General features: G+C 46.3%; 1 protein-coding gene across 8 annotated transcripts in view; it reads right to left on the bottom strand.

Annotated features, from left to right (window-relative positions):
• ANKS1A (ankyrin repeat and sterile alpha motif domain containing 1A) overlaps positions 1-25,025 on the bottom strand; it is a 1,304,293-nt gene that overhangs the window by 294,594 nt on the left and 984,674 nt on the right. For 4 of the 8 annotated variants that reach the window (XM_086923220.1, XM_086923226.1, XM_086923219.1 and 1 more), the window contains 2 exons: positions 6,808-6,849; positions 2,793-2,859 (listed from right to left, as the gene is read on the bottom strand). In XM_086923220.1, coding sequence (XP_086779346.1) covers positions 2,793-2,859; positions 6,808-6,849 — 109 coding nt within the window. The remainder of the gene's footprint in view (positions 1-2,792; positions 2,860-6,807; positions 6,850-25,025) is intronic. The other 4 variants (XM_086923221.1, XM_086923224.1, XM_086923222.1 and 1 more) reach the window with 2 other exon arrangements.

The raw sequence follows: 25,025 nt of genomic DNA, 5'->3' as shown, positions 1-25,025 counted from the left end.
TAGCAGCTGAATGAACCCCCCCGTGGAAAGGGAAAAGCAATTGTTAAAAAAAATCATCAACAGTTTGAGGGGCGACACTTGGAAGGCCCTCAGAGTTAGAAAATCCAGAAGGCAACAAGCATGCCTTACTGTCAGGATTTGGTGCTATCAAGATGAAGTTGAGGAGTTCCAGGGCAAGTGGCGGCAACCAATGGTAAAGGAGCCTCCGGATTCCAAGGTAATCAGCTACCACATTCCAAGTCCTTGAGGTTGAGGGGACTTCCATCTAGAGGTAGGGATAGCAGGAAAAGTGGAAAAACAGTCTTTGTGTAAGTCTGCAGCTCAACGGTCCAAAGTGGAGAGAGGGGGTGGGGGGCGGGGGCGGTTTGAAAAGTGTGGCCGTTGCTAACTTTTACTCAGCACAGTTGTGCAGGATATTAAGATGTAACTGCTGATTGTATATGACACTAGGTCTTTCCCAGCCTCTGTTTCTTCCTTTTTCTGAATGTCAAACTGTATTTGTACAGCTCACATATGAAATGGTGTATGTGGGATTGTGATTGCTGTGGTTGTAAAGTTCTGTATTTTGTATTGTTAAATGCAAATAAAAAGAATTCTGAAAAAAGCTCTAAAGGCCACAAAAATTCACCAATTATAGTTACAGTTATCTCAAGTAACTATAACTTGTGTCCTCGTGGAATCACCAAATACTAGACCATAGTGTAGATTTAATTCCTGTGAAACAAGTAGGAAAACTGTAGGATACTCTTATTGTTGTATTAATCTTGGAAGTGGGGTTCATCACAAGGTAACGCAGGCAATGATGATACCAATCCCATTTTGGGAACCAACTTTGGTATAACCAGCATTTAAGAGTCTTCAAGGCTGCCCTGCCTGAGGTGTGACATCTGTTGGCAGAAAACCTCATGGTCAAGATTTGCTGAAAGCATTCATGCAACAACTAATATTAGTTGCATAACATCTACTTTTCTTGTTCCGACAATGTGTTAGTTAGCAAAAGCCTCTATCTTGCGCAAACAATGACAAGAAATGTGGTAGAGGCTGTGGCGATCTTTCTAAGCACCAATGGCCATTGCTAACCTTTACTGCGGGACAATTGTTCCCCACAGCCTGGAAACCGAGGACAAGTCAGAGAAAGGTTAAGCCTACTTTGAATTATTTGTTTATGTGCTTAAATTGGTCAAGAGGAACAATAGTGGAGGGGGTTTGATTACTTTATAGCTTCAGAATTTTCATGAAGTGAATCTATTAATGTGTTGATATTTTTTTAATGAATTCAATAGTGTGCACTTTAACTAACCTGCAACAAACTGATTGAAAACATTTTATCTGTTTTGGTTTCCCTATCCTTTCCTTACTACTTTAAATTTCCCATAGAGGCACAAATGTTAAAGATCTGCTCAATTGTAATAATTTCGTGAAATTCTTTTTTCTAGCAATTATGTTCTTCCTAAAAATAAAAAGTATTTAGGCTGAAAAAACAGCGTAATTTTTCTCCAGTCAAAATGCAAAGGTAGATGGCAGGGAAGAAAGAAATATCCGATAGAAAAAGATTGCATCATTTTAAAGCTTGGGGGATAAAATGTCAAAAAGCCATTTACAGGAAACATCTATCTTCACCTTTCAAATGGAAAAAAGCATTGGCAAAGCCAAAAGCTCACGCCTTCGGAAAGCTTAAGCTAACCTTTTTGGCTTTGCCAATGCATGTGGCTAACAATGAAACACTTCAGCAAAAAAGGGCAATGGAGGAAAGAACACGAGGAAGAGTTTAAAAGGGAGCATTGGGAAAGGCAAGAGGGGGCTAGTGTGAGTGGTGGAGAAGCATACGAAAGAGAACAAATTCAGCGCATGGGTAGAACCTTATGGGGAGACAGCAAAATGAAATGCAGGAGTTTGGAGCGGCAAAGTACACAGAGTGCAGGGTTTGCCAGGTGGAGAAACACACTTAAGAGAGCATCACAAAGCAGGGGAGTGTTTTGAAGGGTGGAAACCATATGAGGAAGAAAGCAACACTGAGCAATGGGAAGCAAGATAGTTATTTGAAGAGGAGAAGCACATGAGGGTCAGAGATAGAAAACACATGCCCTCTCACAGAGTGCTTAAACAAAAATAAAATAGTAGTTCCCACAAAACGAACAGTGGAAGGTTACAAGTCAGCCAATCAAAAAGATGATAAAGGGGAATTACAAACTCAAGATGGACAAGATGGGACAAAGAAAGGCATCAAATAAGTAGCAAACAAATAAGAGTAACTATAAAGCTAACCAATGCTATGCAACTGGCAGGCTGCAAGTCCACTTACGTTTTTGGCAAGCCCACCTAAGATCCCACGCAGGTCACGCTGTCTGTTAAACAAGACCTAAAAAACCTTTTAAACTATCAGTGCTTGCATCAGGAATGCTTGCTACACTTTCTTTAGGCACCAGTTTTCAATCCACTGACAACATCCATTGTAATGGTCTAATAACACATTTTGTCTGACACAGCAGCATCAGAGGTGAGCATTGATTTCCAAAATGTATAAATCCAGCTCAAGTAGAAATCTTCCAATGCGCACACAACCATATTAGAGAACAAATATTCAAGGTTGTTAGCCAATGTTCTACAAAATGGCAGAGATGAGGAATGCATAATTTGCATTCATTCTCTGAAACAAATGACAACAAAACAGTTGTGCTTTATTTTGATTGGCAAGCATAAATGAAATGTAAAGGTGCCCGATCAGATAACATGGTTTAAGATGAAGGGCAAGAGCAGAAAAAGAGGCTCTTGAATCATAGGTGATAACTTACCTGAGATTGTTTGTCGTTCCTGAGAAAACTCTATTCCTTTCCCGATGGAGTTCATTATTTGATCAATCTGAAAAAAGTAAACATGGGGAAACCCCGGAAAACAAACTGATTAACTGTGGAGATTGGCAAGTTGGATCTCAAAAGCACCCACCACCAGCAGAATATTTCAAGCAGCACAGAGACACTGAAACCGAGATCACCAAAAAACCCAAGTTTAACTAAAGCAGCAGCAAGGCATCACACTGTCACCATCAGCACAAAAATATTCTATTATCTACCAAGGGTGAAATTTCCTCATGCCCACCCTCTGACATGCCTGCTAGCAGATCTATCACAAAAAGCCATAATCCAAGAAAAAAGGTTTACGCTTGATAGCAACATCAAGCTACTGACAGAACATAAATGAAGGAGTGTTTAGCGACAGTATACCAAAGCAGATCTAAAGCTTCCAATCGTTATAGGGTAGGTGTGGAGGGAGAATTTCAAGTCCGGTTTTCCAACTACCCATTAGTGATGACCACTTACAACAAAAGGTAAATCTATTAGACTTCTTGAGTGGCTCACCACCAATCAACTTGCTCAAAGATGAATCTGAAGGATTCCTAAAATCATTTCCCAACTACTCACCAATCAGCATTCAGTCTCACCACATAGAATTCAGATCAGGCATACCCTCAAATCTTTTCTCACAGGGTCATCAACATTTTCTTGCCAAACCATGCTCTAAAGCAGGGTTCTCCAAAGTCAGTCTTGGAGGTTTGGAACCATGCCAGATTTTTAAGATAAATAGAATTATCTAAATGGGGATATGCTAAAAATCTGGCTTGGATCCGGCCCTCCAGGATGGCCTTGGACAGCACTGCTCTAAAGTAACCATGCCCCCTAAAGTTGGTTTCTATGCCATGCCCTAAATCGAAGATAAGTCACTCTGTCTTCAGACAGCAAGCACACTTCCAGCTTGACAAGATCAAATCCAACCTTGGGCTAATACTCATCCAACTCTATTTCCATACTGTATCCAAAAACAATATACTTCCTAATCCTCAGGACCGATCAGTGCAAATATCTTCCACTACAGCTGTCAACTCTACCTCTAGCTGTGGCTCAGAGAGGCTTTGTTTCTAACTGCATAGGCGGCTGAGTATGTGGAGGCATAGGCTTCTTAACTGCTGGCAAGGATCTTGGCAAGTTGTGTGTGCTGTTGTCACTTTGCTGTATTGGACTATACGAAAGGCACTGAATGCCTGCCTTCCTGTAGCAGGTGCTCTAAATACCTGAATTTGCTCAAACGATCATGTGTTTAAATACATTGAACCATCAATAATCTATTAATTTAATGAGCATCTGGAAGCAAGCTAGTTGGAGCAATTTAACATGAAAATAGACCGCGTTTTTCAAATCATCAAACATTTGCTACCATACATGATATGGAGTTAAGTGACCTTTATTTGCTGAATTTATGTCCGTGGCCTCTATCTCAAGATCATCCATTCCCATGTTTTCTTGTGTCTCATCTATGGTACATTTTAGTGTACAGGCATAGTTTCTGTATTCAGTATGCAGCCTGCAGTACTATAAACTTTCCCTTCTACTAGGCTTTGGATATTCCATGTGTACTTTTCTCTCCTACTGTTACTGGATCAAACATGCCAGAATATTTCAACAATGTCTGACATCCCTCAATTAACAAAACTCTCTGGAACAAAACTTCTTGCTTTATTTCTTTGCTGATAGATCTCTATTTAATGTATTTGTTATCCGCATGCTCAAACTTCAGCTTCTATGTCCATTGTTGTGCTCCTCCAAATATGTTTTGAAGCAGTGTGGTGGTGCTCATCCTATGGTCTGCTTATTAAATATTGCCTATTTCTTTTCTACCCAGATGTCTCCGTGTTGAAACCCTTCTTATGATGATATCACCTGCCATGCACTATTTTCCAGTTAGTTAAGAGGTGCTTGGAATGAGCCAATCAATAAGAATAGTTTCAGTTGGCCAAGAGAGTTAGACAGCGAGTTGAAATCTCCATTATTTCCCACTGCCATGTCCTATTTTGTATCTGTTGTACAGAGAAGCTGGTTGTCATATAGTGAACTTGTATTTACTTACAAATGTTGTCCATGCTATGCGGTTATTACATATAAAACAGGCCTTACAGTTCGGACACCCTAATGAAGAGTGCCTTTAAACCCAAGCTACCCTATAGATTTATGTACGCACTCCAATAGTCTCTGGATTCAAACTATCCCAGGACTGCTCCAACACACTCCACCACACAGTTTGAGATAAAAAGTTTTGATTGTTAGCACAAAATCTGGAAAATTAACCACTACTACTTAATTAAAGATCGTTATTACTCTGGATACATCCACGCCCTATCTACCTCAGGATATTTCCATTTCCTTAACAAAACAGCTTCCACGTTAAACACACTGTACACATGGGAATGCATCAGACAACCCCCTTTTCCCCAAAGTGATTCAACAGTCTATGGAAGACTACATAAAGGCACAACCTAACTCCACTGTTCTATGTTTATACTTGAACCCAACTTTCCTTCATAATAATTTTGCCTTAACTCAGACTGAATTCAATCCAACATGCTCCACCATTTGTACTCAAACCTACTTTTGGCCAGGATGTCCATTATGTTCTGTCCAGACAACTAATATACACCTCATTCTCCCATAGTTTATATTAAAATACTGCAGATTAAATACACACCAGTCATTGCTTGCAAAGCTGACCCTTTCTCACGGAAATTCATGGGTGTGTAATAAGATATCAGGCTCAAGGCCCACCTCTCTCATTAATATTCAGACACCTATGAGACCTGTTGTACCTGATTATTCTCCATATTGAATCACATCTCGCTTTTCCTTTCCACACACATTTAATCAGAACCGCTCTTCGGTACATCACTTTCCTGGAATGAGGAATCAATAGGTACTCTAAGCATAATTTCACAGCTTGCTTTTGACAAATGGCACAAACCAAGTAACAAACTTCTGGGTCTCTGATGGAGTGGTAAGAATGAGCTTCTATGCAGCTTAAATTGAAAAGGTGTGCAAAGTAAGTTGCACACATTCTCATCTCACCTCATGAAGGTCACAGAACTAGATGAGAGACAGACTGAACCTTGCATTGTAGGTTACTGAAAATATACAATAGTGAAACTAGGTAGTTGCACGTCCCTCATTTTAGCATACTCCTTGAACAAGTTAAACCTTTAGGTCTTCGAACAGAGCAAAGGTTTGGGTTATATTGGTATAGCACTGGCATTTAAATGCTAACTGAACTATCAGACATCCCAAATGTCATAAAGACCCCGAGACACTCACCTGTTTTGGAAGCCATTAAGTAGTTATTTTGTTAATTAACCTGCTCTCACAATACATTGTCAGTTTGTCTCAAGAGAGCTGGAACTCATAAATGTTGACCACTGTGTTCCTGGTCAGCATTCTATAATGTAGAGATTTACACACTGTCACTGTTCAGGTTTGAAGCAGCGTAGCTCATTTTTATGATGTACTTGGAACTCTCTGCTTTTAGCCACAGCACCATGCTTCCAATAGCAAATACCTTTATAGACGGGGTAGAGGCCATCTCTGAGGGATCCAGTTTAATGTATACATTACTTATGCAAGTGGCTGAATCATATTAATGTCCATAAAAGGTCTAAATGCCATGGTTGTGGTCAAATCAGTTTCTGATCACCTTGATATACTTTTCTCAAGCAATGTTCCAAAGTAAAATAATTGGGAAATCTCTGCTCAGGTTACTAGGAGCTCACCAAAGCCCCTAACAACATTCCAACGTTTAACTCAAAGAAAGAGTAAACGCTTGTGTCATTTTATTATTTGGTGCTGTTATTGTTTGTCCTTTTGTCAAAACAAGATTTGCACAAACGTTTAAAACAAATGGAAGAAATGAATATAAAGGAAAGTAGAATGGAGTATGGGAGAGAGCTCCCCACCGACACCACTCCCCAAACAAGCACAAAGCAGGGGGTCTTACACTGTTAGCTCGTTGGGTACAAGTTGGAAGCCTCTGGTGCTGCTGGAAAAGTTACAATCATGAGCAAAGTTTCCATGTTTCATAACATTTTAACAAAGGTAACTTACCTGAAGCTGGGCTACAGTCATCTCGAAACCAATACACATTATTCACAACAAATCGCTTTTCCGTGACGTACAGATCACAGGATAAAAACTCACAAACTTCCACATCATTCAAATATGGTCTAAAATGTTTGATACAACACAGTACACATCCTTGCGAAAAATAGACCTGAGTAGTTAATTGTCTCCAGCAATACTTACCAAGCTAACACGCTTTTAAGAGCTTCAGGCTACGTCAAGCATGGTTTCAACCATATAAACAGATAAAGTGTCACACAAGGGCCTAAGTGCGAAAACATGTCCACATACACCCACCACAGACACTGGGTTATTGCTCTTTGAGAAAGGTATTATTTGCAAAAGAGTACGGCGCCACACTTTTGTCACAATGACAGACACGTTATTCCTAGTACAATTTTCGGCCTTGACAAAAGATCATTCCTATCAGGTTCAACGACATTCCGTGAGTAGGCACACATATTTCGTTCCTGAACAAGGGCATGCCACAAAACACAGAAGAGGGCAGCAAGGACAATGTTACTTCATAAATATGGTCTTAGAAGAAACAAACAAGAGAATGTACAACCAAGCAGGGTCTTTATTGTTAGAACATGGTTCGACTTATGTATCTAATTAAGAGCATAAATACCAGCCTCATTGACCTTCGCATTCCTACTTGAAAATGTAGGTGGGTTTAAGGAATAAGAATGCCCACTCCAATGTTATTCCTGAATAGCGTTCTCCAACGTTACTGATTTAAAGTTTCCACAGTTTTCCACATTAGTAGGCACAATACTATTTGGAGAGCATGCACGACCCACACTACTGACCACAGAATAATCACCCTGGTCAACACTGTCAAACATGCAACTTCTTGGGAATGGTCTCACTTAGGGTACTGGCTAAGAGTACACATTCTGATGATAGAGACAGCTATTTTTTAACACTAAATGGAAATACAGCAGTTACTTTCAGAAAGTATATACACTTGGCTCTAAAGTATCCAAATTCCTCAACTATATAATTGATTTTAAGTTTCAAAAGAACACAATCTAGATGCCAGCCACAGAATAGTAGAACACGGCTAAAACATTATAGAACATGTTTGCTATAACAATGCAGCCATGGTATTCCAATTATGGTCTCACAAGCACCGACATGCCCAAGTATACAATAATGGGACTACATAATACGTTGAAAAGTTAATCAATCAAAGCTGGACGAGTGTCAGTCAGAATAAAACTGAGTTTTCACTGTGCCCCAGATTGCAGTGAGCAGAGTCCAGGAAGTGGTAAGGAGACAGACTAGTGCTGTCTCTTCCCAAGACAAAAAGTTGTTTAAAAAACGATTTTCACTCTCTGTGTTTACTGTCTATGCATGTGGCTGTTACAGTTAAAGCAGGGGGAGTACAGCTTTATTCAAACAGTATTGTTAGATTTCAAGTTAGTGAGGCCCTTTACGTGCTGAAGTCCAAAGTGTGGATTGAGCCTGTCTGTCTCCTAGGAGATTCTGAACAGGAGAGGCAGCTGCCCAGCCCCCACCCCCAGGCCAGCAGACCATTGCCTATTCAACTACCTGGCAGTCTGAGCCCTCCTCTCACACATGCCCAGGCCCCTTAGGCCTTGCTGGGTGCACTCCAAATCATTCTCCTCCATCTTGTGAGTTGCAGCCTACCTGTGCCCCAGATTGCAGTGAGCAGAGTCCAGTAAGTAGCAAGGAGACAGACTAGTGCTGTCTCTTCCCAAGACAAAAAGTTGTTTAAAAAACGATTTTCACTTTTTGTGTTAACTGCCTATGCCTGGGATTGTTATAGTTAAAAATTGCAGTTTTAGCCTGCCTGTAATTGCATATTTTATCACCTGTGTTGTGTTTTAAATTTGTGGTTTTCCCTGCCCATTATTGCCTACATTTAGTGTGTTGAATTGTGGGATTTGCAGTCCACCCTCTGTATATTGTCCCTCTCATTCCTTGGTGACAATTCTATTTTCCTTCCAAATTTCTCCTTTTCTCTGTGCTAAGACCTGTATGTTGAAACAGTGAACTCCCAGCCATCATTTTGTGGTCACAAGCCAGTGAAACCAGTGCCCGAACTCCCCCTCCCCCCCCAGCAACAAGGATTCTTCTACATCAGGGCCTGTGCACTTCGTTTTTTGACAGCAGGGGGAGTGAAGCTTTATTCAAACAGTATTGTTAGATTTCAAATTAATGAGGCCCTTCACCTGCTGAAGTCCAAAGTTTGGATTGAGCCTGTCTGTTTCCTAGGAGATTCTGAACAGGAGAAGCAGCTTCCCACTCCCTGGCTAGCAAACCTTGTTTGAGGTCGCTGGGACCTTATTTGGTCTGCTAGTGGTTGGTATATTTCTACACTGATTGTTGGTTGTATCTGGTGTTTATATTGGATTAGGGTTAATGTCCTCATTGGTTGGGTATTTGAGGTTTCTGATTAGTTTCTGGGTCTGTGATTCAATCATTGTAGGGTTGGGGCTAGGGTTAGGATTTCTATTGGAAGTAAGGACTAGGGCTTCCTAGGTTATTGGTTGTTGGGAGTAGGGTGGGACTAGGGATAGGGTTAGACCTTTAATTGGAAGTAGCGATTAGGGCTTCTGGTGTGATTGGTTGCTGGACTGGGTGTGGGACTTAGAGTACGGTTAGGCTTTCTATTGGAAGTAGGGACTAGGGCTACCTGTGCCATTGGTTGCATGGACTTGTTTTTGGGACTACTGGTAGGGCTAGAGCCTTTAACACCTTGGCTGCTAGGGAGATTTTTCTCCTGTGCTGGAAAATCCCTGCTGCCATATATTCATGACGAGCTCAGCTCATCATAAGCACACGACCAGTGTACTGCATGACGAGCTGAGCTCGTCATGAGCAGGGAAGGGGTTAATGGACGTAGAGGTCAGGATTTTTGAACTGATGAGGTGCTTGGACTAGGGCTAAGATTGGCTGTAAGGTCCTGGTCTCCTATTGGTTCTAGATTTCAGGGCTAGTGTTGTGATTGGATAGTGTTAGGGCTAGGGCTCTGATTGGCTGAAGGGGGTCACCTGATTACTAGGGCTATAAAAAAGGCCAGGCTTAGGGCGTCTCAGCCCGGGCGTCGAGGAATATGGCAGTTTCCTTTTTGAGCCTGTTCGAGACTGGTCGGGACTAGGGCCAGAAATACTGCCCAATATACATACCTCCTTTATGTATCTCTATACTTTCAATGTACTCATGGATCAATATATTTATCACTTTCTTCTAATTTAGCATTTCCAATGCACTTCCCTATTTCTTAGCCTATACTTCGCTCAATATATCTTCTAGCCCAACCTTCTGACTCATCTCAAACTTCTTTCTAGTACTCTTTCCAGTGCTCTACCCTATCTCTCATCCTATACATCTATCAATTTATCCTCTACATGCACTCTCTCATTTATCCCAAACCCCATACCACTACTATGATCTCAAAAATAACCCTTTCTAGACTCTCTCCTACTCTACCCCTCATTGCATTATCTGACACCTCTTTTACTATACCGATCCCCCAAAACAAGCCTTTCTAAACTATTCCCTCTTTTCTACCCCTACCGAACCCTTCTCACTCCAAATAACTGACTAACATATCCACCACTAAAATTACTTTGATGTTTCATCATACTAATTTAAAACTAATCCTGATGGGTTCCAGAGTAGCGTGCTACTTGCGCTTCAAAACCCCATCAGGGGTAGTAAGCGCTATATAAATACAAACCTCTTTCCCTTCACTATCCCGCCACCTACCCTTCTCTACCCAAATAACTGAATAACATATCCACTACTCAAATTACTTCATATTTTACTATACTAATTTTCAACACAAATCCTTTATGGGTTTCGGAGTGGCGTGCTACTCGCCAGAAAAGCGCTTTAACATACATTAGGGGTAACTAGTGCTATATGAATGCAAACCTTTCTTCCCTTTTATCCCTCCGCTATCCTTCTCACTCCAAATAACTGACTAATATCCACCACTGAAATTACTTTCATATTCCACCATACTAATTCACCACTAATCCTTCATGAGCTTCATTAATCCGGAGTAACGTGCTTCAACACCCCATCAGGGGAAGCAAGCGCTATATAAATACAAACCTTTTTTCCTCCTCTATCCTTCTGCTATCATTCCAAATCTAAATAACTGACTAACCTATACACCACTTAAAATGTACTTGCATGTTTCACTATACTAATTCAACACTAATCCTCTATGAGTAGCGGAGTAGGGTGCTACTCGCCGAAGAAGCTATTCAACGCCTCGTCAGGGGTAGTAAGCGCTATATAAATGCAATTACAATACAATACAATGCAATCATCTTCCCGGATGATGAGGCTGTTCTAATTGGAGTAGTCTTACAGCAAAATATGTCCATGACGAAACAAGTGAATTTGACCGTGGCTTCATGTGGTTACTTGAAGATACTCAGACATGTGCCAATTCCTCTGTGTCAAGGTGGCTTCAACTGCTAGAACAATTATAGACTCAAATAGACTACAGAAACTTAGATTTAGATTTGTTTTCAACCACTTGGCTTTCGCTTTACAGAAAAGAAACATTATATTCAATAGAAAGTATAATTTAAAATATATTTATGCTTATAAGAAAGGAAGAAGCAATGAAGTGAGTGAAGAGAAGGAATGGAGTGAGAGAAGAGGACAAATAAGGACAAATATATTTGTGTATATATATATATATATATATTTGTGTATATATATTTGTGTATATATATATTTGTGTATATATATATATATATATATATATATATATATATATATATATATATATATATATATATTCATACACACACACATACACACACACACACAACCCCCCCCCCCCCCCCCGCCCTCCCCAAATCCCCCAACCCCCACCACTGGGTAGTTCTAATTGGAACTACGTTTCTATAGGAAGGGCATTTTTCAGTTTGCTTACAACTTTGGTGCCATTGGACAAATGTTCTTCATGAACCTCCACCCCTAAACCCCTCCCTCAATCCTTCAGCACACAAGCTCCTTGCTGGAAAGTGTCAGCAGGGTGGTTCGTCAAGCAAGGCCCGGGAAAAAGAGGGGAGTCCCAAAAATGCTTCTTCCAAATTCATTTTTCCATAGGATGCACCCCCTTTCCCGGAGCACTTGCTCAGGCAGAAAACATAACTTTGCTACCGCCTGGGAGCAGTGAAAAATGTTGCCCCGCCTGCTCGGGAGCAAAGTGAGTGAGCCAGCTCCTGCCAGCACCACTATGGTGGCTGCCTGGGGTTTTGGGACCCCCTCCGCAGTGCCCAATGAATAAGGCCATGTGGAGACCTGGGTGAGCACCAACTTTTGAAAAAAGAAATACCAGTTCCTGCTAAGATGATGGCTAGGGATCGGGAAGGGCCTTGGTGCTCTCCCGCGTTCACCAATGAATTCGGTAATGTGGGTGCCCGAGGTGGGCACCCATGTTTGAAAATAAATAAATAAATGCAGGTTTACACCACAGTACTGGCTGGGGAGCTGGGCAGGGCTGTGGGTCATGAGGGCCCCCTCCACCTCTTCCACCAAGTTAGGTAACAAGGGTGCACCAGGTGGGTACCTAGTTCACAAAAGAAAGGCAAAAAAAAATCATGAATTGCAGGTGCTGCTGGTTTATTATTCACTACTCTGTTGAAGGAGCGCCAGACAGCTCCCTAGGGCTTTATATAATATTTTTATTACTAGGGATGCGCCCCTAGAAGGTGCAGGGGCACCACCAACGTTTTTTAATTTTTTTTATTTGGTATGAGCTGCAGGGAGTGCAGCAGCACCCCCAACAAATAAAAAAAAACAGACAATTAAGTCTCCCAGTCATTGAATTCATGATCCCAGGAGAGCTTATCATACGTTTTTCAAAGCACTCCCAGCTAGAGTTATATGCTCTTCAGCTGGAGTGCAGAGCCCCTTTGTGTTTGTTTCTATGTAGTTTGCAGCTTTAAATGTTTTTTTAAAAAACTCAAAAATGTGTTTCATGTTTTTTGTTTAAATAAAAATGCTTTACAAAAAACAATTTGAGACAGCCATTATTATTAAACTTTGCAATGTATGAATTTATGAACTGTACATTTGATTATAGTTATTCGGGACTTTTTGACAAAGACAATAGTTTTACTTTATGTGGGTCAATGTGTTGAACACTTAATAAAAGCCTATAAGCCCAATGCTTTTTATATTTTGAAACTTTAACAAAGCCAGTAGGTCTGCCTTAGTTAAAATTACACCCTTTATATTGTTACTTGACATAGCCATGTGCGGAGCAGTCCTGTGTCCCTCCTCATATGACCGAGCATGGCGGGGAAGGAGAGACGGGTGCCCGCAGGGGGCTGGGTGCAGGACCATGCCAGAGGCCAGGCCTTGCGTTCAATCCCACACATGTCAATAGACAGCTTACTTTACAATAACAAAAAACTGAGAAAAACAAAGGTTAAAGTGATGTTATAGTTGGTAATTGTAATATTACTTTACATAAAAAAACTTTAAAATTCACTGAAAAAAAACCCAAAGGTTAAAGGGACTTTATAGTCAAGAGAAAATGTCAGTTAAAACATATCATTTTAAACAAACAAAACCTCGGAAATTCTTCAGTTATTGTTATCCCAAGTAACTAGAACTCGAGCCTTTGCCATACACTGCTAATTACCTCATCTATTACATAAATCATGACATGTTTTATGACATCACTGATAACATCGCTACAACATATGAAATTAAATCATTGAAGACAACTCTGTGCATAGCTGGGTGCCATGGGGCCCCTCTCGACCTACTGACAGTACAAAGAGGATACGGTTGGCTTGGACTCCATGTTACTGGTAGGATATTCAGACCACTCCGTCATCATATTCAGCTTTAGTACACCGTTGACGCTAGTAACCAAAGGTCAACGTCACAGACCCAAGAGCGGGGTTCTAGAGACGCAACAAATCAGTATGGAGGAGCCTGCCTCTAAAGTTACCACTTATTTCCAAAAATACACACACACACACAGACGTGGACTTGATGTAGCACTACAACGAAACAATGCAAGGCCTAATTTGCTCCATGAAAACTTAAGAGACCTAGGGACAACCCATCTTGCTTCTGGCTCAATAAAGTATTAAATGAACAAAGAAGACCACTCAGAAAGACCGAACGAAGTTGGAAAAGAGACCCGATATGCACATGCCTCACTCATCTGCGCTTCGAAAGAAACAGATTTAAAAAAACATCTCCAAGGCTAAATTCGACTTATTCAAATCACAACTTGACAGGGCCACACACCACCCAAAACAGGCTATTTAACATAATCAGGCAAAAAACTGTCCCACATATTACCAAATCACTAATCCCTCAGAGGAGCTCTGTGAGAACAGCAAATTCTTTGCAGAAAAGATTGCAAGGATTAACCAATCACCCAAACCTCATTACATACCACAAGTACGTACAGGGCTCTCAAGGAAAAGGACCTGATCCAGAATCATGTCTATAACACGAACATTATATCTCAAACCCTCTGCCATCATCAAGGAAATCAGTGACCTCATAGCACCAAATAATCAATAACTCATTGTATCAAAGTATAGTCCCAGACTGTTGATGTAAGGGCAAGTCACATCTCTTCTGAGGAAAATGGGAGCCAACCTTTAAGATCTGAAAAACGTTAGTTCCATCACTAACCTCCCATTCCTAGCCATAGTCTTTCAAACATATGCACTTCACCAACTTGACCAATATATCAAAGAGTACGACCTCTCAGCAGGCTGCAGCAAAGAAACAGCTAATCTCAACATCAAGGATGACATAACCAGGTTGATGGACAAAGGAGAACCATGCCAGTGCATTCCCCTGCACCCCAAAAAACATTGATTCCACTAAATCACTGGAAAGAACACTTCACATGAACCTCGAAACGAAAGCAGACATCAAGGCAAATGATAAATCAGCACCACCCAGCCTAAGACTGATAAAAAAACTCAAGCCATCCATACCTTATAAAACCTCAAAGAGGTGCTACAGCCGCTCATCATTCCCAGACTGGACTACAGGAATGCAACTTTCACCATACTCCCCAGCTTTTCGCTATTTTGCGAATTGCGTATTTATTGTTAAATGTGCGGATGTCAATGATGTCTGTAAATTGACGTCAGAGGCCCAGGAAACAAACTGTCTTTAGGGTTGCTTTGGAGTTGTTTTGAAATGCAGGCTGTATGTGAGCTCTGCGCAATGTAAAGACAGCAGAGCCTCTTGGTGCCTATCCAAAGGATCTCTTCCAAGCAGTGCCGGTATGTCAACAATTTAATACAGTCCTCCCCCACTCCTACACCTTCTCAATGCTTCTGAATTTTCTTCAGGAAGAGGAGAGCGCCAGAAAGCCAGGCATGTCCCTGTGTTTTCCTTAACATGATAGCGTCTTGTAGATGAGCACAGCTTTACATTTGTAGCCTGCTGTACTATATTTTACTTGTGTAAAATTATGGCTGATAAAACATTCCCTCGTGGTGTGCAGAGAATGAGGTAGCCTCCTTTTCTAAGACGCTCTGGTTGTCCTCAGTGACTGCCTGGATTTTACAGCTTTAAGTGCACAAAAGAGTATGGCAACTGTGATCCTGAGTGCCATGGGGCAAGGTATACAGAGCAAAATGCTTAGTAACCCTTTAATTGGTTTTTCACCTTCAGGTGGCTGTATATTAACAAGCATTGGCATAGCCAATAGGTCTCGCCTTTGGGACCTTGTAAGTGTTTAGCTATGCAGCATATTTCCTGAGTGATGTACCACAAGATATTTAAGAGCTATAGGAGAAAATCCAGTGAGCGGAGGCTTGAGTCCAAAACAGACCATTAACTCCTTGAAGCACCGCTCCAACGACCCTAGAGAGCCTGGCATAATTCCAAAGTGCAAATCCTGGTGTGCGAGCCCAGCACCTCTGTTCGTCAAATATTAACCTCAAGAGAGTCCTTGGCACGATTGACAAATATCAGATATTTATTATCAGATTTCAAAGAACTGATTTTATCAATTTCAAAAACTGAAATGGTGAGAGAACCGATCAGAGCTCCCCTTCCCCGGGCCGATTCTCCGGCCACAGGCATCCTAATAGCGCTGTGACTGCGGGCGGAGCCGGAGGTGAAGCTCACCCACCCAACACATACTTTTGGGACGGATCGCTAGCTGGGCTCCGCACCAACGCTGGCTAGAAGACCACGACCGCCCTGGACGCTGCTGCCCCGGCGGGCCCGCCTACGCGAGACCGCGGCTTCGCCCGGGTGCGGCTGGGCCTGGGGCAGCGACCTACGCGATTCCTCGCTGGAACCAACAGCGACAGGAGCAGACAATCAAGAGGCTCCCCCCCCGCTTGCTGACAGTGTTGCTGAGGCAGCCCCCCCCTACATAACTGCACCCCACTGGGACGGCGTCCCTGCGAAACCCGGCCGGAGGATCAACGAGGCAGGAGAGACCCGAACACAGGAGGACGCCGGAACCGGCAGCGGTCAGGGCCGTGGAGGGAGAGGGTGAGCCACGTCCGAACACTGCACTGCCGGCTATGTGGCGGAAGGGCCCAGACGCTCCGGGGAGCGGACCGTCACCACTGCCACACTGATAGACTTAGCGCTGGGATACCGGACCACGTGAGTCGGCGGCTCTTACCTGCGCAGTAGGCCTCGAGCTGCGGCCTGACTAACACACCACTAAAACCCACGCCAACGACAGAGAAGGACGAGGTGACACCCTCTGCCCCCCCCCCCGGAGCCGGACTTTTGCGCAGGACGCCATACGACGCAGAACAGCTGCCGTACCCTGACACGGTACGAAACCGCCATGGCGCTGTGAAGCGGGAATACCAGCAACCGCCAGATTGCGGGGACGAGCGGCCTCGCTCGGGGAGGGCTGCGGAAACAAGGGACATGGTGGACAGTGGCGGGCCCTCACGGCGGCGGCTGGGCAGCTTATGAGGCCGGACAAGCTATTGAATTGCTAACACCACTTCCTGCGTGATAACAAGGCTAGCAGAGGAACGGGGACACCTGCTGGCTCCAGAGCTGCGCAAACCCACCACAGGCCTCTGGAAGTGGAGGCCTGACTAAGCGACGACACACAGGAGTGGACCCCCCTACACCGAAGGCACTGAGGCCCTGAATAATAGACAGTTGGGGGGGGACGACGACCCCAGTGCCGCACCAGGTCGCATCTGATCCTAATCTATATCCTGATCTGGGGACGAGGACTACACGTATTTGGTGACAGGAGAGGTCCCCTCCCGAACGACCGATGCCTTTTTGCACTCCTTAGCACTTAGACGGGAGCCGAAGATCAAGAAGAGTCCAAGCCAGGATAGGCAAGCCCCTTTGGATGATGAGCGTAGCGACTCCCCTGAATGGACCATCGCTCCCCTGAGAGCACCACACTGGTGGAGAGGAGCGACAGACACCAGAGGGTGGGGGCACGTATTGAGGCATCTACACCCGACCAGCACAACAAGCACGGGAAAACACACGCCAAGTACTGCCACAGACGTAGAAGTGACACAGAGGCCCGGGCTGAGCTCATGAACGCAAGACTCTCGGAAGATCACGCAGTCACCCCCCTGGCGCCGACTTCGAAGCTACCTCAATTGCGCAGAGGGCCTGTATAACCGCCACAACTGGCCCATGTCTGGGGGAGTGAAAACCCGGACTAGCACCGGAGGCACGTCCACGAAGGGGAAACTGCCCAAATCAACGACCAGGATGGACGCGGAACAAGTGATGTCAAAACTGGACAACGTGCTGGCCGTCATGGAATGACTGGAAGAATCCCTTCAACAAACTCGCACCTCCCTAGAAACCAAGATCGACAGCGTAGCGGTTGACCTAACCCATCTCAAAGCCGATCACAAGAAGCTGCAGGATCGCACTACGACCCTGGAGGGAGCGGTGGCAGCATTGGAGCCCACAGTGACTCAAACAGACAAACTCATCCGAGACCTGCTTAACCGAGTGGAGTTTCTAGAGGAACGGGCTGAAGATGCAGAAGGACGGGCACGAAGAAACAACATCCGTCTGGTAGGCATTCCGGAAAAATGGGAAGGAACGGACCCCACTCGACGAGTAGAAGACTGGCTGCGAGACCTGCTTCCAGAGGGCACGCTGTCGCCCCACTTCGTAGTGGAACGCGCGCACAGGGTGCCCACGAGATCCCTCCCTTGAGGCTCCAACCCCAGGTATATAATCCGACGTGTCCTCAAATACAGAGATCGCGACACGATCCTACGAGAATCCAGGAAACTTGGCGCCATCCAGATAGACAATGCTACTGTGATGTTCTTCCCCGATTATACGATACAAGTGCAACGACAAAGATACTCCTTCCTGGAGGTGAAGAGACGACTACGGCAGGCGGGCCTCAGGTATTCGCTACTTTTCCCAGCCAACCTGAGAGTAGTGGCACAGGATAAGACACACTTTTTCACTACCCCCCGAGGAGGTTGAGACCTGGCTGGATGGGGGCATGGCTGGAACACCTGGAAGAACACAAAGATCCACTGCAACGCCACGCTCTAGGGGGTCGAGGCGGCGCCGCCGGCGCAGGACACCCACGCCTCCCCGCGCGCAAGAGACACCGGCGGACTTGATCCTACAAGAGCAACAAGACGCGCTGCGCAAAGTCTCTGAAATCAGCAGCTCCCCGACTCTATCCTTTGCCCCCAATACCAGCCCGGCAACATTTCCGAGCGATGATAAGGCAATCTATGGGATACCGGACTCCCAACAATCTGGTGGCCCCCCGGGTGTCACGCCGCAAACAGTGGACCTTCTCGGCTGAGAGGTTCCAGGGACACCCCCCCTCCCCACATGACGCTGAACCAGGATGGCGGTGAAGATGACACTCTGACTCACCGCGGGGTGAGTGATTGGCGGACCTGACTGCGGGGCAGATTTCCCCCGCCTCAAAGACCCGAGAGATGGCAAGACGCAGTGAGTAACATTTTGCCATGCATACGCAACCTTAACACCTGCACTAGAGGGGCCACATACCCTTAAACCCAGAAATAACCAATGGTCCAGGTACTGCTCTCGCTACAAGCGCCCCCCCCCCCCCCCTTGCGAACTATGTTCCGCCATTTGACTTAGGACAGACCTCTTTCCGCTGTCTTGGGCGGGCGGCCGGCTGGCTCCGCCTGCCAACCACAGCTTCTCCGCCTGGCCCGGGTGAGGAGAAACTCACTTCATGGACAATATTGTCAACCTGAATTTAGCAACACCAACCAATTGACACCCCCTAGAACTGTGTAGTTCACTATTGCTCACTTGAGTGTTTGGACGGAGGCATGTTGCGCCACCGACCTTTTGGTATTTACTGTTCTGTTGCCTACATTTGGCTATATATACCCCCCTTTTTCCTTATCCAGGTACACACTGAGAGAGTAATGTATATTGTGTTGCCGTTTGGAGAGGGTCGGGAGGTGGGATCGGGTTTGGGAGACCAGGAGAAAACTCAGCTTGCTGAACTGGGCGCGACTGGCGAGGGTGGATTGTGTATGAACAACGATAATGGCTGAAATCCAGATCTGCACCTGGAATGTCAGGGGTATGCACACACCGGCAAGACGTTACCAGATTTACTCCTACCTAAAACGTCACAAGATACACATAGCACTACTACAGGAAACACACCTGAACCAAGCAGAGGTACGCGCGTTGCACCGCAAATGGCGTGGGCAGCTGTACGCCACAGCATACTCTTCCTTTGCGTGCGGAGCACTCCTATGGGTCCGACCTGGGACCCCCTGGGACCCCCTGGGCGGTCACGGACACACATATAGACCCTGAAGGCAGATACGTGGTAGCTCAGGGCAGACTAGATGGACAACAGGTGGTACTGGCTCCCATATACTCCCCAAACACTGACCAGGGTGGCTTCCTTACACACCTCTCCACGACAATGGCGACATGGCATGCGGCCCCGTGGATATTGGGAGGTGACTATAATTGCATACTAGATGCAACATTGGACCGCTCTTTCTTGCCCCAGGATGGCGCTGACACAACGCCATGAAGGCGTTACTCAACTGGGCTACGCAGTGGCATCTACATGATGCTTGGCGGACACGCAACCCCACGACAAAGGAATACTCCTACTACTCAGGCGCGCATGACTTGCATGTGCGACTGGACAGATTCATGGTGACCACCGAACTTCTCCCACTAGTCACGGACACACGATACATGGGCCACACGCACTCAGACCATAACCCGCATTTCCTGACTATCACTTGGGAGCGGCCACACCCCCACATCCCCACCTGGCAGCTCCAACCAGTGTTGTTGTTGGACGCGGTCTTTCGAGACTCACTTCTCAGACAGACAGCCCAATACTTTGAGGAAAACTCTGACACAGCATCCTCCCCCCAGATAGAATGGGACGCCTTCAAGGCCGTGATTCGCGGACATTGCCTGGGCACACAGGGACACATGAGGAAACAATTAGAATGCGACCTGACGCGGCTGGAAACTGATCTACTCAGACGGGAACAGGACGCGATCAATGGCGCTGAAAGCCCATTGGCGGAGGCCCGGGCGGAACACGCACGCCTCCTAGAAAGGTTACGCAATATCAACTACGCCGCCCACTCAGCACGAACACACCACCAAAGTGACCCGGCAAGTTATTGGCTTGGCTGATTTCGCGAGAAGATCGCGCAACCCCAGTGGCAGCGATACAGGTAGGCGAGAGGGGACTGCTATACAGCGCCACATCCATGAAGCGTTCACAGCCCACTATGACGCTCTATACCGCTCTCGGCTCCGCGACCCACTCCCTGATATAGCGGGGTATCTTTCTCCCTTCCGATGCCACAACTGACCGCTGCACAACAGGATGAGTTAGGAGCCCCGCTTCTACCGGAAGAGCTCCGCGAAGCAATCTTCCAGTTGTCCAACGGCAAGACCCCTGGCCCTGACGGGCTGCCGGCAGAATTTTATAAGGCAGGCTCGGACATTCTTATTCCTGAGCTCCTGAAAATGTACACTGTGGCCACGGACGACTCCTCCCTCCCTCCCACACTCAATGAGGCCAACTTAATATCCATACCCAAACCTGGCAGGGATAGCACGCGAGTGGGCTCTTATCCCCCCCTGGCCCTCCTGAATACGGACTACAAAATACTCGCCTCCACGCTGGCCCGGCGACTCGCTCCTATGGTCCCACATCTAGTACATCGCGACCAGAACGGCTTCGTCCCAGCACGGCACACCTCTTATAACATCCGTCGCCTGTTCCGTTTGCAGGAATATGCTGTCCAACGCTGGCCACGAGCAGGGTGTTTAGTGTTGGATCTCGAGAAAGCATTTGATTCCGTGGAGTGGCCGTTCCTGAGGGCGGTGATGGAAAAATTCGAGCTGGGAGGTGACTATGAGAGCATGGTAGACCTACTCTACCAAAAGCCTACAGTATGTGTACGCACCGGCACCCTACACTCTGACGGTATCCGTGTACGGAGAGGCACCAGACAAGGCTACCCCCTTATCCCCCCTGCTGTTTTCCTTGGCCATGGAGCCCCTGGCGACAATCCTTCGGACACAGGGAGATGAGTGGGGAATCCCATTGGTCGATGGCATCCATACGATCTCACTGTATGCGGATGACGTGCTGTTGTATGTCAGGGATTTAACCAACATTCCTGGTTCTATAGCGGACATCTTCCGAACATTCGAGAACATGTCAGGACTGCGAGTCAACTGGTCCAAGTCAGGAGCCTATTCCTTTTATCCGGATACACCTGAAAGCGATATATGTCTCGGAGGTGAGAGGCTGCAATGGTACTCCACCACATTCCGCTATTTGGGAATCCACATCTACCGGAACCCAACGGATGTCCTGGAGGGGAACCTGCTGCGGGCGATAGCCTCTATCCGTGCCCAGATAGGCTTCTGGAAGACTTGCGCGCCGAAGGTGCGCCAAAGGTAAGCCCGTCTACGCCCGTCCGCGCATGGACCGCTGCCCAGCGCCAGACCCCCTGGTCCCGCCTTACACTGCCCACCCGCCTCACGTATGACGCCGCTACTCTCCTCGCCCTTAACCCCGGGCACTCACCACAATGCTACGTAGCCACCCCGGGACGCCCCCACGGCCCCTTCGCCTGTCGCTCCTGCACATTCACCAGCGACAATACCCATACCACATCCACTAACCCAAAACACAGCTCCGACTAACCACCTGAAGTGCATCCTGCTGAACACCCGCTCGGTCCACAGATACGCCACTGAAATCTGAGACCTACTCGACACCACATCACCGGACATCGCCTTCCTTACTGAAACATGGATGAACGCATCATCAACACCCGACATCGCCATTGCCATTGCCATCCCTGACAATTACAAGATCATCCGGAAAGACCGCTTCGTCCAAACTGGAGGAGGCATCGCCATCGTCCATAAGAACACCATCAAAATCACGTCCAGCTTCGACGATAACCTTACAACCGCCGAACACCTCCACTTCCAGATCCACACCGACCCCAGAACCACACTTAGAGGCACCCTCATCTACAGACCACCAGGAACCCGTATACAATTCAGCGAAGACATCACTGACTTCATCAGTCCACATGCCCTCGCCTCCGAGAACTACATCCTACTAGGAGACCTCAACTTCCACCTGGAAAAGATAAACGACAACAACACCACCACCCTTCTGGACAACCTGGCCAATCTCTGCCTCAAACAACTTGTTGACACCCCCACCCATATAGCCGGACATACGCTCGACCCAATCTTCACCTCCAGCAAACACATCTCCTTCGATCACACCACAGCTCTCCACTGGACAGACCACTGTTGTGTTCACTTCAGCTACAAAACAACCTCGACCCACATCCCCCCACAACCTATCCCCTGGAGAAAACGGAACAAAATCACCACCGACCAACTTCTCACATCGCTCAACCAAAACCCACCCACCCTCTCTTCGGACCCAAACCAAGCTGCCATCAAATTCAAACAATGGATCACTCACAGCGCTGACGAATTAGCACCCTTGAAAAACCACCACACCTCAAGAAATCCAAGAAGCTGTGCCGTACTCTCGAGAAAACATGGAGAAAAAACCCAACCACCGACAACATGGCCACCTTCAAGTCAGCCACCCACAAACACCACCAGCTGATTCGATCCACCAAGAAATCAGCATTCAAGGATCGACTCGACAACAACGCCCATAACAGCAAGGAAGTCTTCAACATCGTCAAGGAATTCACCAACCCCACCGCAGCCTCAAACGACATCACTCCCTCCCAAGACCTCTGCGACTCGTTCTCCTCCTTCTTCTACAACAAAATTGCTGACATACATAACAGCTTCGAAAACAATTCCAACGAACAATCCTCTCCACCGCCCTCAGAACCTAAACCGCCCTCCAACCACCTCAACGCCTGGAACCCAATCACCACTGAAGACACCATCCGCCTAATGAATTCCATCCACTCTGGATCACCAACCGACCCATGCCCCCACCACATCTACAACAAAGCAGACTCCATCATCTCACCCCATCTCCGTAACATCATCAACTGCTCCTTCAACTCCGCTACCTTCCCAGAAAGTTGGAAACATGCCGAAGTCAGCGCCCTCCTGAAGAAACCCACAGCAGACCCCTCCGAACTTAAAAACTACCGCCCCATATCCCTCCTCCCATTCCCGGCCAAAGTCATTGAAAAAGCCGTCAATAGCCAGCTCGCCACCTTCCTGGAATTCAACAACTCCCTCGACCCATCACAATCCGGTTTTCGAGCCAAACACAGCACCGAAACCGCCCTCATCGCAGCAACAGACGACATCCGAACACTACTGGACAACGGAGAAATAGTGGCCCTCATTCTACTCGACCTCTCCGCCGCCTTCGACACTGTCTGTCACAGCACCCTCACACAACGCCTCAGCAACATTGGCATAAAAGGCAAAGCCTTGGACTGGATCATCTCATTCCTCGCCGGAAGAACCCAGAGAGTATGCCTCCCCCCTTTCAAATCAGAGGGCACTGAGGTCATCTGCGGTGTACCATAAGGATCATCACTTAGACCCACCCTCTTCAACGTCTACATGAGTCCACTCGACTCCATCGCGCGCCAACACAACCTTAACATCATCTCCTACGCTGACGACACCCAGCTGATCCTTTCCCTCACCAGAGACTCCAACACCGCCAAAACCAATCTCCACGAAGGCATGAAAGAAGTAGCCATATGGATGAAAAACAGCCGCCTAAAACTTAACTCAGACAAAACGGAAGTGCTCATCCTAGGATCTTCCCCCTCGGCCTGGGACGACTCATGGTGGCCTTCGGACGTAGGCTCCGCACCCATACCCACGGACCACGTACGCAACCTAGGCTTCATTCAGGACTCCTCCCTCTCGATGACCAGAAAAGTCAACGCCGTCTCATCCTCCTGCTTCAACGTACTTCGTATGCTCAAAAAATCTTCCATTGGATCCCCACCAAGACAAGAAAGACTGTCACCCACGCACTGGTTACGAGTCGTCTAGACTACGGAAACACCCTCTACGCCGGAATTACAGCCAAACTAAAGAAAAAACTCCAACGCATCCAAAACGCATCGGCAAGACTCATTCTGGACATCCCTCGCCGTGATCACATTACCGGCCACCTGAAAGACCTCCACTGGCTTCCCGTCATTAAGAGAATAACTTTCCGTCTCCTCACCCACGCACACAAGGCCCTCTACAAACTAGGACCCGAATGCCTCAACACCCGACTTTCCTTCTATACACCCAACCGCCAACTAAGATCCTCCAATCAAGGCCTCGCCGCAGTTCCGCGTATATAAAGACCCACCATGGGATGTAGATCCTTCTCCTACTTAGCGGCCAAAACCTGGAACTCACTCCAGACTCACCTCCGCCTCACACAGAACCACATCTCCTTCAGAAAAGAACTTAAAACCTGGCTATTCGATAAATAATGAACCCCCTCCCCAAGCGCCTTGAGACCCTCTGGGTGAGTAGCGCGCTATACAAATTCTTGAACTTGAACTACCTCTGAATGTCCCTAGCCGAGTGGCACTTACTAAGATGGTAGTTTTGCCAAGGCTATTTTACTACTTCGCTAACATT

This window comes from Lissotriton vulgaris, chromosome 5 (genome assembly GCF_964263255.1).
Source record: "Lissotriton vulgaris chromosome 5, aLisVul1.2, whole genome shotgun sequence".
Taxonomy (NCBI): Eukaryota; Metazoa; Chordata; class Amphibia; order Caudata; family Salamandridae; genus Lissotriton; species Lissotriton vulgaris.
The sequence above is the reverse complement of the archived record's forward strand: the minus strand, read 5'-3'. Positions and strand labels throughout refer to the sequence as shown.